A 17065-nucleotide genomic window follows, 5' to 3' on the forward strand; every position below is an offset into this window, starting at 1 on the left:
TGGCATTGACTTTCTTGCTTTCTTTCTTTGTTAATTATCATAGGATCACTGATAGAGAGATGCAGATATCTTCCTCTTACTTTTCTGATTATAAACTGCAAGATACTGATATAGTATTATCTGAATAATATATATGTTCTCTGAATATGAATTTGATTATAATTCAAAACACTGATGATTTATTCTATCTGATTCTTAATGTCAACATTGACTGTCTATGCGTCGGCTGGTTATTGTATTCTGACTATGATTATCGCTGAAGGAGGAGAGAGCATTGCTGTTTTTAATTGACGTTCATCTTCAATCAGCAATTGCATAATATAGGGAAATAAGAAGTCATGTTCCCATAGGGACATGACTCTACGTGGCCTTTGGCCATGTAGGGTCATGGGCCTACGGGTTCATGAACTAATTACTATTGTGACTGCCAATTGGCTTAGCAGCCCAATATAAACAACATTTGTTAGCAATCATAAACTCCAAGGTTATGTGTGTGTGTGTGTGTGTGTGTAGAAATTATAGAATCATATACTTAAAACATAAAGTGTTCTTCACTTCTCCTGAAGCTACACTTTAACACTCCCTCTTAGCAAGGGAGACGAGAAATAACAAAGATTTCTTATCAACTCAAAAATGATATCAGCATTAATTATATCCATTCAAAGAACAAATTATCTGACTTTAACACTTTGAAATAGTGACTTGTCAAATAACTATAACCTCAATGTTATGAACACTATCATAACATGTATTATGATCTCCAGCACTCTAGATCAACAAACATAGTGATCATAATATGTTCGTTATCAATGACTTCTGGTGTATCCGGAATAATGGCATGATAATAGGCCTACGAGTAAAATCGTCACCTTGCAATGATTACCTTCTGAATATATGTCTATTAAAGATCGTCATCTTTTATTACATATCTGATGCAACTATTTAATTAGAAGCATATACACATAAAATTGAAATTTAGGTTCAATATTCAAAAATCACAATTTGATCATACCAAGTTTACCTCTGAAATATTCCAATTTAACCTTGGCAAGAGGATTGGTATGAATATCTATTGTTTGCTCATTTGTACTTATGTAAACCAACTTGAGAACATCTCGATATACCATATCTTTCATTCAATATGCTTATATTGATGAGAAAAACTGAATTTATAGATAACTGATTTATCTTTAGGTCTGAGTACAACATTGCATATGCCATTTATGTATTCAAACTTTGGAAATGTATCGCTCTCCCTCTGATTCCTCGCTTTGGGATTCTTTTTTAAATTGATCCACTCATCTCTTTGTTCAACAACTTAAAATGCAAGATTTTCATCCCTTTCATCCTTAACTTCCGCTAGGGATTCTTGAATTTTCTCTCATTCCAGACAGACATTATGAGCGTGACCGAATTTGTCACATTTGAAGCATTGTACTTTGGACCAATCTCTTTTCTTGTATGATTTGTTGAATTCCTCATTGTTTTGATGAATTCCCTTTCTTTTTCCCTTATTATTGGTACTGATTTGAAGAGCTTGAATTTCTCCCTCTTGATTTAAAATGATTCCTCTAGTAATTAATCTTGACTCTTCTTGAGTGCATTTGTTTTTTAGTGGTTCAAACTTAGGAAGTTCTAGTCAAGAACTTAGTCCACGAATAAATGTCTCCCAAGATAGTGGTAGTCCTTTTAGGGCTACAATGCTGAGTTCTTTGTCATCTACTTGATTTCCAATGGTTGCAAGTTGATCTTGCAATTTTGAGATTCTTAGGAAATTGCACATAATAGTTTCTCCATTATTCATCTTGATGTATAGTAGATCTTGCTTCAATGTTAGCAATTTGCTTGTGTTATTAATTTTGAAAGTATTCTTTATAGTGGAGAACATCTCGAAGACTGTCTTAAGATTTGCTATGGATGGAAGAATGTGATCTTTAACTGAATCTATGATGATCTTCATGGTTTTGTTTTTGCGTCTTTTCCAAGTTGTTTTGTCTGGATCATTTTTTGGCATAGATTTATTTCCCTCTATTAACTCTTCTAACTCCATTTCACGTAGTACAATCATTAAATTTGAGGCTCCTTCAAGCCTATCTTCTAATCTTACATGATTCACCATTTTGAATTAACCTTATATAGATTATAATATAGAAGTTGTTATAAAGCTGAATTTCTCTATCAGGGTGGCTCTGATACCATGTTAATTATTATAGGATCTTTGATAGAGAGATGCAGATATTTTCCTCTTACTTTTCTGATTATAAACTGCAAGATACTGATATAGTATTATCTGAATAATATATATGTTCTCTGAATCTGAGTTTGATTACAATTCAAAACAGTGATGATTTACTCTATCTGATTCTTAATGTCAAAATCGACTATGTATGCATCGGCTGGTTATTGTATTTTGAATATGATTATTGCTGAAGGAGGAGAGAGCATTGCCATGTTTAATTGATGTTCATCTTCAATCAGTGATCACATAATATAGGGAAGTAAGAAGTCATGTTCCCATAGGGACATGACTCTACGTGGCCAAAAGGCCACGTAGAGTCATGGCCCTACGGGTTCATTAACTAATTACTATTGTGACTGCCGATTGGTTTAGCAAACCAGTATAAACAACATTTGTTAGCAATCGTAAGCTCCAAGGTTAAGTATAGATATATATTAGTAAACATATAACAATGATTATGCGTGTGTGTGTGTGTGTGGTGTGGCACGGGTGTGTACATGTGTGTGTGTGTGTGTGTAGAAATTACAGAATCATATACTTAAAACATATACTGTTCTTCACTTCTCCTGAAGCTACACTTTAACATTCTTGACAGAAAAGAGGCAGATGGAAAGCAGGATAACCACCAGATTTGTTTTAATATAATGTGGCAAGATTCTTTATTTGCTAAAACCAGTTACTAAAACAGGTTTTTAATATATATAACAAGAAATTGTAAAGACCTCTAAGTAGTTGCATTTTCCTTCATTAAAATATGGATGAAGAATATAACAAGATGGGTAGTTTCTACTTGAAATGAAAAATGTTTACTATTAATTCAAATTTTAGAATCAACGGTTATCTCTTTAACCATGTTTATGATGCAGCATTAAGAGTTAATGAGCTCGGTTTATTTCTAGTATGTGTCCAATTTCTCAACTCATTGTAAGTTGAGCAAAGAGTGATTGCAATGTCTGTTTCCTACTATAGTTGATGTTTTTAAATAAGCGATTGACATATTGTAACCCTTATGGGACTTTATGGTAAAACAATTGTGCTAATGAAACCAGAATGTTGACATCTTAGTATGGTACTTTTGATTTCAGGATTGATATGGTAGGTATAAACATTTGTTACTAACATGTGTGCCAAAGAATTGTGGAGCTTGTTTCTTGTATTGTACAGGTAGAGAGCCTGCACTTAAAAAATCAAGACAAAATTTCAAATGGCCTTGAAAGGCAATAAAGTTTAACCAGGCTTACAGAGTATTAAAGCTGAAAGGAAAGGATTGAAATTGAAATTTGTAATATATATTTCTTGTGACTGTAATAAGATAAAATAGTTATACCATGAGCATCATCTTGTAACCCCCTTAGAGGTTTAGTTGTAAAAGCCATGTAATTTTGAAAATCCTTCTTTTTCACTATTTTGGGAAAGACCAGAGGTTTCTTTTCTCGGTTCTTTCCTACCAGTGCCCTCGTTGAACTGGGATAGTAAATTTTATAAATTAATTAAATATATTGGCCAAGGCATATATATATATATATATATATATATTTTTTCTACATGTATATTGTTTTCTTGAAAACAAGTGTAGGTAATTAGAAGTACTTATTGTGTGATATTTTTATTTTCTTATGTATATTTTATTTGATAATAGCTACTTATATTTTTTATTACTAGTAGTTTCTGAAGTCCCTAAAAATCATGTCAAGTCTCAAATAAAAGTGAGATAATATTCTTTAACCATGTAGTGCTAAAAGGATGTTGTTTCTAGTTTATTGAACTGTTTTGAGAAAAAGGAAAGCAGAAATCATGGATCAACCATCATATTATCTGCAATACCTTGCAAGCATGTCAAAATTAGTTGTTGGAAGCAACGTTGTATTTTATAGATTTCAGATAACTCAATGGCTTCCTTCAGATATGCTATCCTCTATGTTCTAGAATATATACATGTGTCTCCAAAGTTATTTGCGAAGCATGATGATGCTTCACCACAAGATAGATAAGATAAGATAATAAGAATGACTCAAGACTTTAGACCTTAAAAATTTCAATACAACACCAAATATGGTCTAGTTGGATGATAAGAATGACTCAAGAACATTGAACATAACTTAGAAATGGATGCATATCATAAAAGAAAATTACCGGTATATTGAAACGCTTTCGTAATCTTCGACGAATGCAACATGAATAGAAGAAGCAACTCAATACAAGTGAGGCACTCAAAAAAATATTCAAAGCTTCCTCTTTAGCTGCACTTTCAAAGGGAACTATATATTAGTGTCCAAAAAAAATCTACCAACTTTTTAAAAAATCACAGACATTAAATACTTTCAAACTGAAAACGTCCCTATTAGGCCAAAAGCATGTCCGAAAACCAACAATTAAAAACAAACAATCTAGAACACTACTCGAATCCATCCAAATAATATTATAAGAATCGTAAAACCAGAGTTTCCATTAAAGGGACAAGTATCCAACACATGTACCAATTTGAAGATATATATATATATACTATTTCTCCATTATTTTCTATGCTTTTCTATTTTGCATTTTTTAGGCCATTTGGAGCAGAATTTGATATGTAGTTTTTGGACCTTTCTTATTTTGTAGCCCGACACAAATTGATGGGCTAGGAGTTATGACCCTAACAAATTGGGATATCAAAATCTAAATAAATTCAATAATTTTTTTTTAAAAATTAACAAATTTGTTTCTATCCATCTGTCTCAACTCCCAAGGACATGAAGCATGTAACTAGAGTAGAAGTCTTGTACAAAGTTTTTCCACTTTGTATAAGCTCTTAGTTGAAATGGAAAATCTAGTATCTCTAGATATTAAGTAATTGTCATTTTTATTTTTCTTCGTGTTTTGTTCAATTTGTTACTTGTAATACATAAGGTTGATTAGGGTCTATTCCCTTATACAACCCAAAATGGTTGAGATTTCAAAAGCATGGGTTGGAATATAATATCCCTGTCATAAAATAGATTATTAATCAAATCTTTGTTAATGGCCCGATTGTTGTCAAATATCTCAGACCCATTTTAGTTTTGTTTCCATAGGTAGGTGTAGCCATTGGCTATTTTTGTACACCCTTGGAAAGTTTTCTTGATGGATATTTAAACACGGCTTGTAGGTAGTTGTAGCTATGCAATTTGGATTATTTCTTTATACTGCGAATTCCAGTTGGGATTCTTTGTAGTTTGCCATTTCGGAACTGAAAGATCTTCCCTACTTGGCTATTTTTGGGTTCGGTGGGATTAAACCTTTGCCCTATTCTGTCGCCTATAACACTTTGCTCGAATCTGGAAAATCGGAGCACCATCTTTGGCAAACATTAATTGAAGGATATTCTTGTTCAATCTCCATTTTTTGTTCGGTGTTACTTGATGAATTTAGGATTGATAGTTTATGGTGCATGACTGAACTTTTTTACCATCTGTACCCCATCCGTCACTCACCACGCTTAGTGTAACATCCATACCACCTTCAAAACCTACTGTGCGGCCTCCATTACTACACTATACGACCTTCCTTGTTCCATCATACAGACACCCCACATTTCCTATTTGTATGACTTGATTAGTTGCCTTCTACCATACGACCCCTTTTCCCTTCCATCTACCATATGGCCATTACATCGTATGACCCTTTTGCCCTTCATCTACCATACGGCCATCACTCACCCACCATACAGCCACCAATCATCCATTGTACAACATCCCAATTTGTCACCGTATAGTAATAATATCACTACTGTACAACCCCCCAGTCATTCATCACCATACAATCACATTGTCTTTGCAGTCACCTACGAATGTTAGGAACATCACAGTGGTATCAAACCTTCGATCTTGCCAACCTATGGACAGTGAATGAGAGTTTATAGCCGGAGGAGAAGAAGAACCCATTCCTTTGATAGAATGGCTGCCAAACTCCTAGCACTACTGAGAGAAAATGCGAGGAATTAGGCACAGATCAATGATACTCAGCAACTCATGGAAGAGAATCTCAAGAAGTTGGTAGACAATAATATATCCGGTGAACAAAATGGTCACAACACAGACTCAGTGCTGGGTAAAGAAAACCCTCATTCAACACACTCTCGACCTTCCATGTTTTTTCCCCACAGATGGAAGCACCACTTGAAGCACCACTTGGAGGGAGCAACCGACCTTTAAAGAAATTCAAGAACATCTGAGAGAAGACTGGAAGAATGTGAATTTGGAGGAAGATATATCCTACAAAGATTATGCAGATCTAAGAATGAGATATTCGGCAGGCGGAAATAGAGGATATTTTAATGATGATCTCAAGAGGAAACTCGATATAGCAAATCTATCACCATTTGACGAATTTAGATCCATATCTGCACAAGCGTGGGTAATGACTATCTTACTTCCAGCTTAATCCCATGCTAGAAGAAGAAGCAATTAAATTTGCAGCCATACACTTGAAGGGAGTTGTGCATGAATGGTGGCATCACGACACCGTCACACTGGGGCATGTTCAAATAAATACCTATGCGGAATTCACTAAGAGATTGATAAATCAATTTGACGGTAAAGATCCGGAACTAAATTTCAAAGATTTGGCACAACTGAGGCAAATTGGATCGGTTGACCAGTACATTGTAGAATTTCAAAAACTCTTTGTTTTGGTCACAGACATTTTTGAAAGAAGACGGATAGTGCTCTTCATGGACGGACTGACAAAACCACTGAATGGTTGGGTAAAAGGGTTCAATCTTGCCACCCTATCAGAGGCGATTAAGAAGGCAAGGAGTATAGCATCATCCACGGCATCATCCTCACGAAGTTAGTCACATTCCAAATTGTCGGTGTTTCCAAGGGACAAAGATAACAAACCTCCACCGAGAAAGCCGTCGTTGGACAAAGCTACCAAACAAGAGCTCTGAAGGACAAAACTATGTTTCAATTGCAAAAAACCATGGGAACTCGGGGCACAAATGCCTTGGGAAAGGGAAATTCCACTACATTGAGGTCATGCCCGATGATGAGGACGAACAAGAAGATATACCCTCCAAAGACAACCAACTCCATGAGGACACCAAAATGGTTAGTTTGAATTGTACGGAAAGAATTGCAGCATTGGCATGGAGCGAAGGAACCATCACCCTAGCTAGTACTCGAGGTGCACAATATTTCATGTATGGAGAACCCTTCAAGGACAAAGGGTTATGGTGATGCTTGATAGCGGAGCCACTCTAAACTTTATAAACTCATCTCTAGTAAAGCGAAGATGTCTACCTACGGAGACGCACACAAGATTCTAGGTCAAGGTTGCCAGAGGGACTCTTCTACCCTACACACACCTTACTCCTCAGCTAATTATCAAAATGGCGAATCACACAATGGTCAAGGATTTCTTCATAGTGGACCTTGATGATATGGAGGTTATTCTAGGCATACAATGGATGAAGACACTTGATGAATACACTCAGAGTTTCAAACGGATGGACTTCACTTTTGTTGTGGATGGATAGAAGGTTGTTCTTAGCGGAATGGCAAATGAGGGTCCAAAGGAAGTTTATGCACATCGGATGGAGGCAATTTTTCAGCATGATGACATTGCTTGGGCTACACATTGTTTTGTCTTGGCAGAACCTATAAAAGCGAAACGAAAACCTCCCCAACATAATGATCTCCAAAATATGTTGAGTGAAAATGATAAAAAATTTATAGACATTACTCCTGGCATACCACCTCATCGAGGGTTTGAACATACTATCATATTGGAAACAGAAGCCAAGCCGGTCATAACCACACCCTACTGCCATCCCAAGAAATTCAAAGATGAGATCAAAAAGACGATTCAGGAACTGCTGGAGAAAAGATGGATCCATCCCAGTTCTAGCCCCTTCACGTCATCAGTGGTATTGGTCAAAAAGGACGAGATGATGCGCATGTGTGTGGACTACCGTGTGTTGAACAAAAAACAATAAAGAATAGATATCCCATTCTGAGGATAGATGAGTTGCTGAATGAATTACATGGCGCAGTCTATTTTTTGAAAATAGATCTCCGTTTTGGATACCATCAGATCCGCATGAAGGAGGGAGACATGGAAAAGATGGCCTTCTGTTGTCACTACGAGCATTATGAGTTCCTGGTCATGCCATTTAAATTAACAGATGCACCTGCTACATTCCAATCATGCATGAATCACATCTTCAACAAACAATTGCATAAGTACTTATTGGTATTTTTTGATGATATTCGTATTTATAGCAGGACATGTGAAGAGCACCTGAAGCATCTAAATGAAGTCCTAAGGATCAGTCTTTATTCACCAAGCAATCCAAATGTGAATTCGGTATGACAAAAATATTGTACCTAGGGCATGTTGTCAGTAAATAAGTTCAAGTTCATCAACAAAAGATTCAGGCTATCCTTGATTGGCCTCCCCCAAAATCAATCATGGAGTTGCGAGGGTTTTCAGTTATTACTAGAGGTTTGTAAAAAAGGGTTCTCAACTCAGTGCACCATTAACAGATATGACAAGAATGAGGTCATTCCAGTGGAATGAAAAGGTGCAACTCACTTTTGATAAGTTGAAGGAAGCAATGAGCACTTGTCTCGTGCTTGCTTTACCTGATTTCACTCAATCATTCATTATGGAGTGCGATGCATCCGGAGAAGGCATTGATGTGGTACTAATGCAAGATAGACACCCCATAGCCTATGAGAGCAGGAAGCTTACACAAACAGAATGCTTATATTTCATCTACGACAAATAGATGTTGGCCATTGTACATGCACTAACCAAGTTCCGGTGGGTCCAAGTTTATCATTTGTATGGAACACAATAGTTTGAGATATTTTCTGGAGCAACAAGACTCGAATGAGAGGCAACAAAAATAGATAAGCAAGGTTCAGGCTTTTGATTTTGACATTGAATATGTGAAAGGAAAAAACAATGTGGTTACAGATGCTTTGTCCAGAAAATTTGCCATCTACTTACTGACCTAGATTTCAACTGACTGGAAAGCACATTTGTTGGTAGAATATTCCAAAAACACATTTGCCTATGAGCTAAGGATGGCAACACCTAGGATGATCGGTACAAAGTGGTGGATGACATCATTTACTATAAGAATCAGATATATTTTGTGCCAAAATCCAAATTGAAGTAGAAAATTTTGAAGGAGGTACACGACTCACCCTTGGCCAGACACCTCGGCTTCCTCAAAAACTTACAGATGTCTCAGGGAGAGGTTTTCATAGAAAGGTCTTAAAGGAGTCGTATTGCAATATGTAAGAGTGTGCGATCAACCAGTAGAACAAATCCAAACTACCCTACCCATTGGGTTACTGCAACCTCTGCCAATTCCAGAATAGAAGTGGGAAAGTATATCAATGGATTTCATAACTAGACTTCCCAACATGAACGAAAAGGATTGTATCTTCGTAGTGATTGACAAACTAACAAAGTACGCACATTTCTTTGTCATTCCCTTGGATTTTCAGGCTGCAAAAGTTGTCGATCTGTTTTTTAGACAAGTCTTTCGTCTACATGGGTTACCCCAAAACATTGTCAGTGATCAGGATGGGCAATTTATCAGTATCTTCTGTATAGAACTATTTCAGTTGGCAGGGACAAAATGTCACCAAGTACTAGTTACCACCCTCAGATAGACGGACAAATAGAGATTGTAAACAAGTGGATCAAAGGTTACCTTTGGAACTACGTTTTGCCACAATAACAAGCGTGGATCAAACGGATACACCTAGGTGAATATTGTTACAATACCACGTACCACATGTCCATCTGGATAGCACCATTCAAAGCTTTATATGGGTACGAACCCCTTTCCTTTATTGACACAGTTTTGGGAGATAGTCGTGCACCAAGGGTGAGGGACTGGCTTCAAGAGGGACATGACATCCTAAGATACCTAAACTAAAACGTACAACGGGCACAAAATCAAGAAAAGATGTACGCTGACAGACACCAAATAGAGAGGAGTTTCGAAGTAGGAGAATTGGTCTACCTCAAGCTCCAGCTATACTGACAATCCTCATTGAAAGTAAAAGGAAAAGAAAAACTAAAAGCACGATTTTATGGTCCTTATCATGTAGTTCACCACATTGGTGAAGTCGCCTACATGCCAGAACTTCCAAAGGGGAGCCGTATTCATAACGTTTTTCATGTTTCCTACCTGAAGAGAGCCATGGGGCAGAACTTCACAATAGCTATAGACCTTCCACTGCTCAATGAAGAAGGAAAACTCATATTGGAACCAGCCGAGATTATTGAAATACATGAGAAGACCCTGCGTAACCGAACAATGAAGGAATATTTGGTACACTGGAAACACTTGCTGTTGGATGATGCAACCTAGGAAGGCGAGCACATTCTACAGCATTCGACATTGTGTTTGCTTGAGGACAAGCAAAATTTGGGATGGGAGGACCGTAACATCCCCGTCATAAAATAGATTATTAATCAAATCTTTGTTAATGGGCCAATTGATGTAAAATATCTCAAACCCATTTTACTTTTGCATCTATAGTTAGGTGTAGCTATCGGCTATCTTTTGTACACCCTCAAAAAGTTTTCTCGATAGGTATTTAAGCATGGCTTGTAGGTAGTCGTAGGTATGCAATTTATATTATTTCTTTATACTGTGAATTCCAGTTGAGATTCTTTGTAGTTTGCCATTTTGGAACTGAAAGATCTTCCCTACTTGGCTATTTCTAGTTTTGGTGGGATTCAACCCTCACCCTATTACGTCACCTGCAACACTTCACTTGGATCTGACAAATCAGAGCACCATCTTTTGGCAAATATTAATTGAAGGATATTCTTGTTCAAATCTCCATTTTTTGTTTGGCATTACTTGATGAATTCAAGATTGATACTTTATGGTGCCTAACTGAACTTGTTTACCATTCTTACCCCATCCATCACTCACCACACTCACTGCAACGTCTGTACTACCCTCAAAACCTATCGTGCAACCTCCATTACTACACCGTACAGCCTTCCTTGTTCCACTGTACAGACACCCCACACCTCCCATCCGTACGACCTTATTGGTTGCCTTCTACCATACTACCATTACATCGTACAACCCCTTTTCCCCTCCATCTACCGTACAACCATTATATTGTACGACCCTTTTGCCCTCCATCTATTGTACGACCATCACTCACCCACCGTACAGCCATCAATCATCCATTGTACAACATCCATGTTTGTCATCGTATAGTAACAATATCACTGCCTACACTACCGTATGGCCCCCTAGTGATTCATCACCCTACAATCACATTGTCTTTGCAGTCACCTACGGAGGTCATGAACATCACAAAAAAAGATATATCAAATTAACTTCATGATAGACAAAAACAATTGTATATGGATACCAATGAACAAGTCCCTTAGATCCTTTCAAGATGTTGATAGAGGTGATCTTAAAAAGACAGAGAACAAAAATAGTAAAGCAATTTCCATGGAAACTACTAAATGCTCCACATACAAAATGAATCCCTCTTGAGAGACCATTTGGTGGTTATTCTCTTTAAAGTTCATGTAAAATTTAACGTCCCCACCCTCGATGGAATTGATGTGGATTTTAAAAAGATAGAGAACAAAAATAGTAAAGCAATTCCCATGGAAACTACTAAATGCTCCACATACAAAATGAATCCCTCTTGAGAGACCATTTGGTGGTTATTCTCTTTAAAGTTCATGTAAAATTTAACGTCCCCACCCTCGATAGAATTGATGTTGATAAAAGGATTTTCAAATTGAAAAATTATTTCTTTATAAATCATTTCTGCTCACATGAAAGTTAAACCCTATAATCTACAACGTTGAGAGGCTAGTATGCTAACCAATGAGAAATCACAGTGTTTCCAATTTAATGAGATTATAAAGGTAGATCCCACCTACAAAGATTTTATTCACACCAAGGATAAGCTTTTGTTCCTAAGGATAATATGCAGTATGTTGGACTAGACTTTTCTTTGTATTTTGCTGAGTGTTTGACACAATGCTACTAAATTTTTGATGTGATATTTCCTTAATATTTTTATTATTTATCCTTAAGTTCTTATTTCATCAATTTATTGACAAATATCCAGTACACTAATAAAAATAGTTGTAGAAAGGTTTCACAACAATGATTCAATGATTAACATTCATTACCTATGCAATAATAAGTGTTAAATTATATGTTACTACAAAGTTCAATAATGATTTCTAACCTCTTACTATAAAGGCTAAAGATTACATAATTCTTTTCCTAAAATTTGTTAACTACCTTTGGACTAAAAATTTGAGTTAGATGGGGCAGCTAGGTTATCAAAGCATGAATTTCCTAGCAATGCAGCAAAAATCTCTTGTTGTTGCAAGATATTTAATGGATTGATTAGGGAAGTGACCTATTGGGATCTCCAAACTGTTGAGATTCAATAATAGTGTAGTGAGTATCCTTTTCCTTTGTTGTTATATTGACTACTAAATGGATGTCAAATATCCCTCTCAAGCCCTTCTTGTCCTTAGTATTAAAATAATGTCTCCTAAATTAGATAACTTTTATTTTTAATGGTCACTTCTAGGTATTGTAAATATCTTGAATAATAGATTCTTTGTATTATCTGTATGTTTCTTTTTAGAAACATTTTTTTTGCAAACTCTATAAGAAAAATTCATTCTTTATTGTTTATATGTATCTTTCTATAAACATCTCTTTGTAAAATCTATAAGAAAAATTCGTTCTTAATAAATTCATCATTCAATTTGTTACCAACCACCTTGTAATATGGTACCAAAGCCAATAATATTTGCAATTTTTTCTAGTTTCTTCAATGAAAATCCAAGTTCCAAGAATCGCCATGAAATCGCTTGAATCATTAGTTTGGTGATTCGATTCAACCTGGGCAATTTTTTCATGAGTCATGAATCATCTCAGCCGATTTTTTCTCATGAATCACCTAAATCGTCGATTCATGCAATTCATGGAAAAAATTGCCTGAATCAGCCGCACGGCAAGGCATAAAGTAATTAAAGAAACATTCAAAGGATTAAAGAATCGTCATTCATAGTATGTTTGAGAAAACTTGTAGGAGAGTCATGACAACATAGACGAAACAAAAATAACATCTATGGCATTGTGTATATATACTTCACTTACTAGATCTAGAATAGGAACTTCATCGCTGGGCACTCATAACTAATAAATGCAGTGTTGAAGGTATATGTATTGCATTCTTTTTGTAAGCATACAGGTCATGGAATATTGCCCAATATTAAAGAAGCATTGAAGGATATAATGTACACAATAAAAATATCGTAGCAAGACAAATATTCCAGTCAGCATATCATAAAGTATTAGCGGAAAAATGTAATACTAGATATACAACATGCCATGTACAACAACCAGTTTTGCACTATTAAAATGGAATAAAATAAGAGGATGAAATCAATAAGATACTCAACGATTAAAATCTCCCAAGTTTGATCGACAACAATAAAAAGACTCAAGTTGTGTGTATATGCCTATGCAGCAATAAAAGTCAAACCTGCTGTGTCAGGAAAGCAATAATAATGTCGAGTAATTTATTGTGTATCTAATATTTCAAAAGTGCCATTTATGGAACCATTCAGAGTAAGGATTTTTGTTTATTTCAACTTTGAATCATTATGATCATATGATTTCTATTTACTTCAGCTACAGCCTACAATTTACATTTTACGCATATTATAGATGCGTATGTGATGGATTTATCATTTATGTTCCATGTTTATGTATGTTAACTTCTATTTGATGATGTTATAGTGTGTTTAAATTATATTCAATAAAGGGTGCATGAAATAAGTTTTAAATTGTTAAAATCTTTAAATTTAAAGGGTTTTTTTTTAATTTGTCGATTCATAACCGATTCATGGATGATTCATGATTTGATTCCGCCTTGCCAATTCCAATCTGATTCCGATTCTCGTTACTTTGATGAAAATTTTCCGATCTAAATTTTTTGAACCCCATTTGGGGTTTGTTTTTCATTGTGAATTTTTTTCCCCAATTCTTGAAACACCCATGTAGGGCTTTCATCATTTTTTTTTGAGGATTGAAGGATTGCCAAATAGCATCAACATCTCTTGAACCTATCAATTTCTCTATTTTTTGTGGGGTTTTGTCTACCTTCATTCTCTTCGACAACCCTTTCTCCTTCAACTTATGGCGTTTTTAGTGGCCTTTTATGCTACCATTTATGATTCAAAACGACCATTAACATTTGTTCAAGCTAGTCTCATAACTCATCCTTGTCTATGTGTTTTCTAGTCAAAACCAGACTACGAGTCTGTTCTTCGATGTTTGCGCTCAAATCATGCCTTTTTTGCACATTTTCTCTACTCAAGGTAGTCGTAATTAGCTTGTTCAGGGTTTGGCGCCATCTATGATAAGAATCTCTACATCTGAAGCTTTACTTTCTACCATTTTTTGTTGTTCTATCTATCTCACCTTTCAATCAAACATCTAGGGTTTCTTTGGAAACCTATGCTTTTTCTTGTCTGCTTTAAAATTAGAGTACAAATTCATGTTGAGTTTTTTAGACCCCAATTGGATTTTTTTCAGATTTTTTTGGGTGTCTTATTTTTTGTGCCTTGAACTTTGTTGCAGCTGAAATCTTAGTCTTTCACAAATTCTTGATGGGCTTTTTGAAACCTCAACTATATTGTCTTCACATTTTTATGTGTATCTAATATTATGGCAACTACTAAAAATAGTAAATCCATAACTGAGACCCCCAAAATGCCCTGTCAGCTCATGAGAGTCGCCATGATGAACTAACTCTATCAACCACACAGACTAGCCAAAAACGGGGACATTACATCAAAGTTGTCAATAAAGAACATTGAGTACTCAAACTAGTGAAAGCACTCTATGGCTTCAAACGGGCTCCTCGGACATGGTACATGGAAATTGATAAGTATCTCATAGCTTAGGGTGTCTAGAGGAGTCCTTTTGACTCAAACTTGTTGTCATCTCTCTGTATTGACATATATTCTAGTCAATGATACTAATCGAACCTTACAAATATTAATAATAGTATCAATCAATATGTTTTATAAATAATAATAATATTGAGTATCAAGATGAATGTCTCATAAAGGTATCAATTATGAGCATGGAGTACCAAAATAATCCTAATCCACAAGATTCATGATTAATGAAAGCATTGACTAATAAAGAATTAAATCAATGATAACTTAGTATTCAATAATATAAACAATATAAAGAACAATCAACATTAATAATATGGAATAAACAATATTAAACACCTATATTTATATTCAGTATGTTTACATATTACTTGTAAGCATACCTAAACAATATAATAAACTACTACATGAATGATTTAATAAGAGAATTAAATGATATAATAAATAAATAAACTATAATGAACCGATTCCCTATATTTTCATGAGAAAGCAAGTACAGATTATATAAGAATATTAATAAGATTATAAAAGGCAAGTATAATACCAAAAAAGAGATAATCACTATTATTCGTAAGAAGGCACAACTATCTTATAAGGACATGTCCTAACATAATCCAGAACATATTTAACAGGGGGTGGAAGAGGAGCTTCCGGTATATGGGGGATAACGGAAATATATATTTTTAGAGAATTCATATCTATATGGGACAAATACAAAATAAAGGACTACATATTGAAGATGACCAAACTGATATATTCTGTGAGCAAACTAGACATAATGGGATTGTCAACAATAGGGTATGCCCAAATCACTCTCCAAGGCTGCGGAAGGATTAACAAAGATGTTGATGCCAATAATATTTTTTTTGTATCTACACAAATGTATTCCATGAAGCATCCTGCCGCTGACTATGAGTTTTATCAGAACCCATGGATAACATAAAGGCACAATCAATATTAACTTAGATAATTGACATTGACGCTATTCAATACATCACGACTACATAATGTTATTCAATGCATTTGTAGCTGCAAAAAAGATAAGAAAAGCAATTCAAAACAATATGGTGTTTGGTGGAAGACCAACAAAGGGACATAAAAAGGAGATAAGGAAAAATATTTAAAAGGAACCTTTTCATTGGTCTAATCGGAACAGAGTGCTATGACATGGACTAGGAAAGAAACGAAGACACCCAAGTCAACCCACAAATGGGCAAGGTATATAGAAAGCAACGCAAGGTCAAAGGGTATCCTGGGAGATTGTATTGCCATCGCAGCAAGCGTGGATAGAAAAATGTAAGGAGGAATATCGAACAAAATCAATAATCATGGAGAAGGCAAAAACAACACAATTATTAAAGGTCACAGACAAAAATTTAACAAAAACATATCAAAATAATTCCACTTACTCCAGTTAGCATCGACAGGGAGAAAATGGGTGATCGGAAACATAATGGATAGTGCGATGTAGGCTCCTGCAGACAGAGATTTGTGCACCACGACAAGAACGTAAGGAGAAAAGCATAGAGTAAGTGCAAGCAGACAATAACATTTAAGCTAGAGGATAACGTTAAGAAGCACATGTAAACAATATAATATTGGCACCACAGTAATAAATATCCACTGTGAACAATGACAGGACCTGGATAACCAATCAGATTGAACAGTCCACAAAGAGCAAAAACAATGTAAGCAGCCAGGACAGATGCCAGTATACCATTCACAAATTTCAGCGAGTGTTAGAAGATATAGAAGTATCTACCAGAACAGTGAATAAAAAATTAAGACAGGCTGATGTATAATGGACACAAGCAAGTAGACTTCCAGCATTGCACATGGCAACGAAAAGGAATAGATCAA

General features: G+C 35.4%; 1 protein-coding gene across 6 annotated transcripts in view; it reads right to left on the bottom strand.

The window, feature by feature from the left end:
- LOC149568457 (protein MID1-COMPLEMENTING ACTIVITY 1-like) overlaps positions 1 to 17065 on the bottom strand; it is a 222457-nt gene that overhangs the window by 69036 nt on the left and 136356 nt on the right. For 4 of the 6 annotated variants that reach the window (XR_016362566.1, XR_016362565.1, XM_089821387.1 and 1 more), the window contains exon 5: positions 4373 to 4479. The exons of the other annotated variants lie outside the window; for them this stretch is intronic. Coding sequence is in view for 2 of the 4 variants with exons in the window: in XM_089821387.1 (XP_089677513.1) it covers positions 4373 to 4479 (107 nt within the window). In the remaining 2 variants the exon portion in view is untranslated. The remainder of the gene's footprint in view (positions 1 to 4372; positions 4480 to 17065) is intronic. 6 annotated transcript variants of the gene reach the window in all.

The sequence above is a fragment of the Cupressus sempervirens genome, chromosome 3 (assembly GCF_028749045.1).
Source record: "Cupressus sempervirens isolate cs-2001-9-10 chromosome 3, ASM2874904v1, whole genome shotgun sequence".
Taxonomy (NCBI): domain Eukaryota; kingdom Viridiplantae; phylum Streptophyta; class Pinopsida; order Cupressales; family Cupressaceae; genus Cupressus; species Cupressus sempervirens.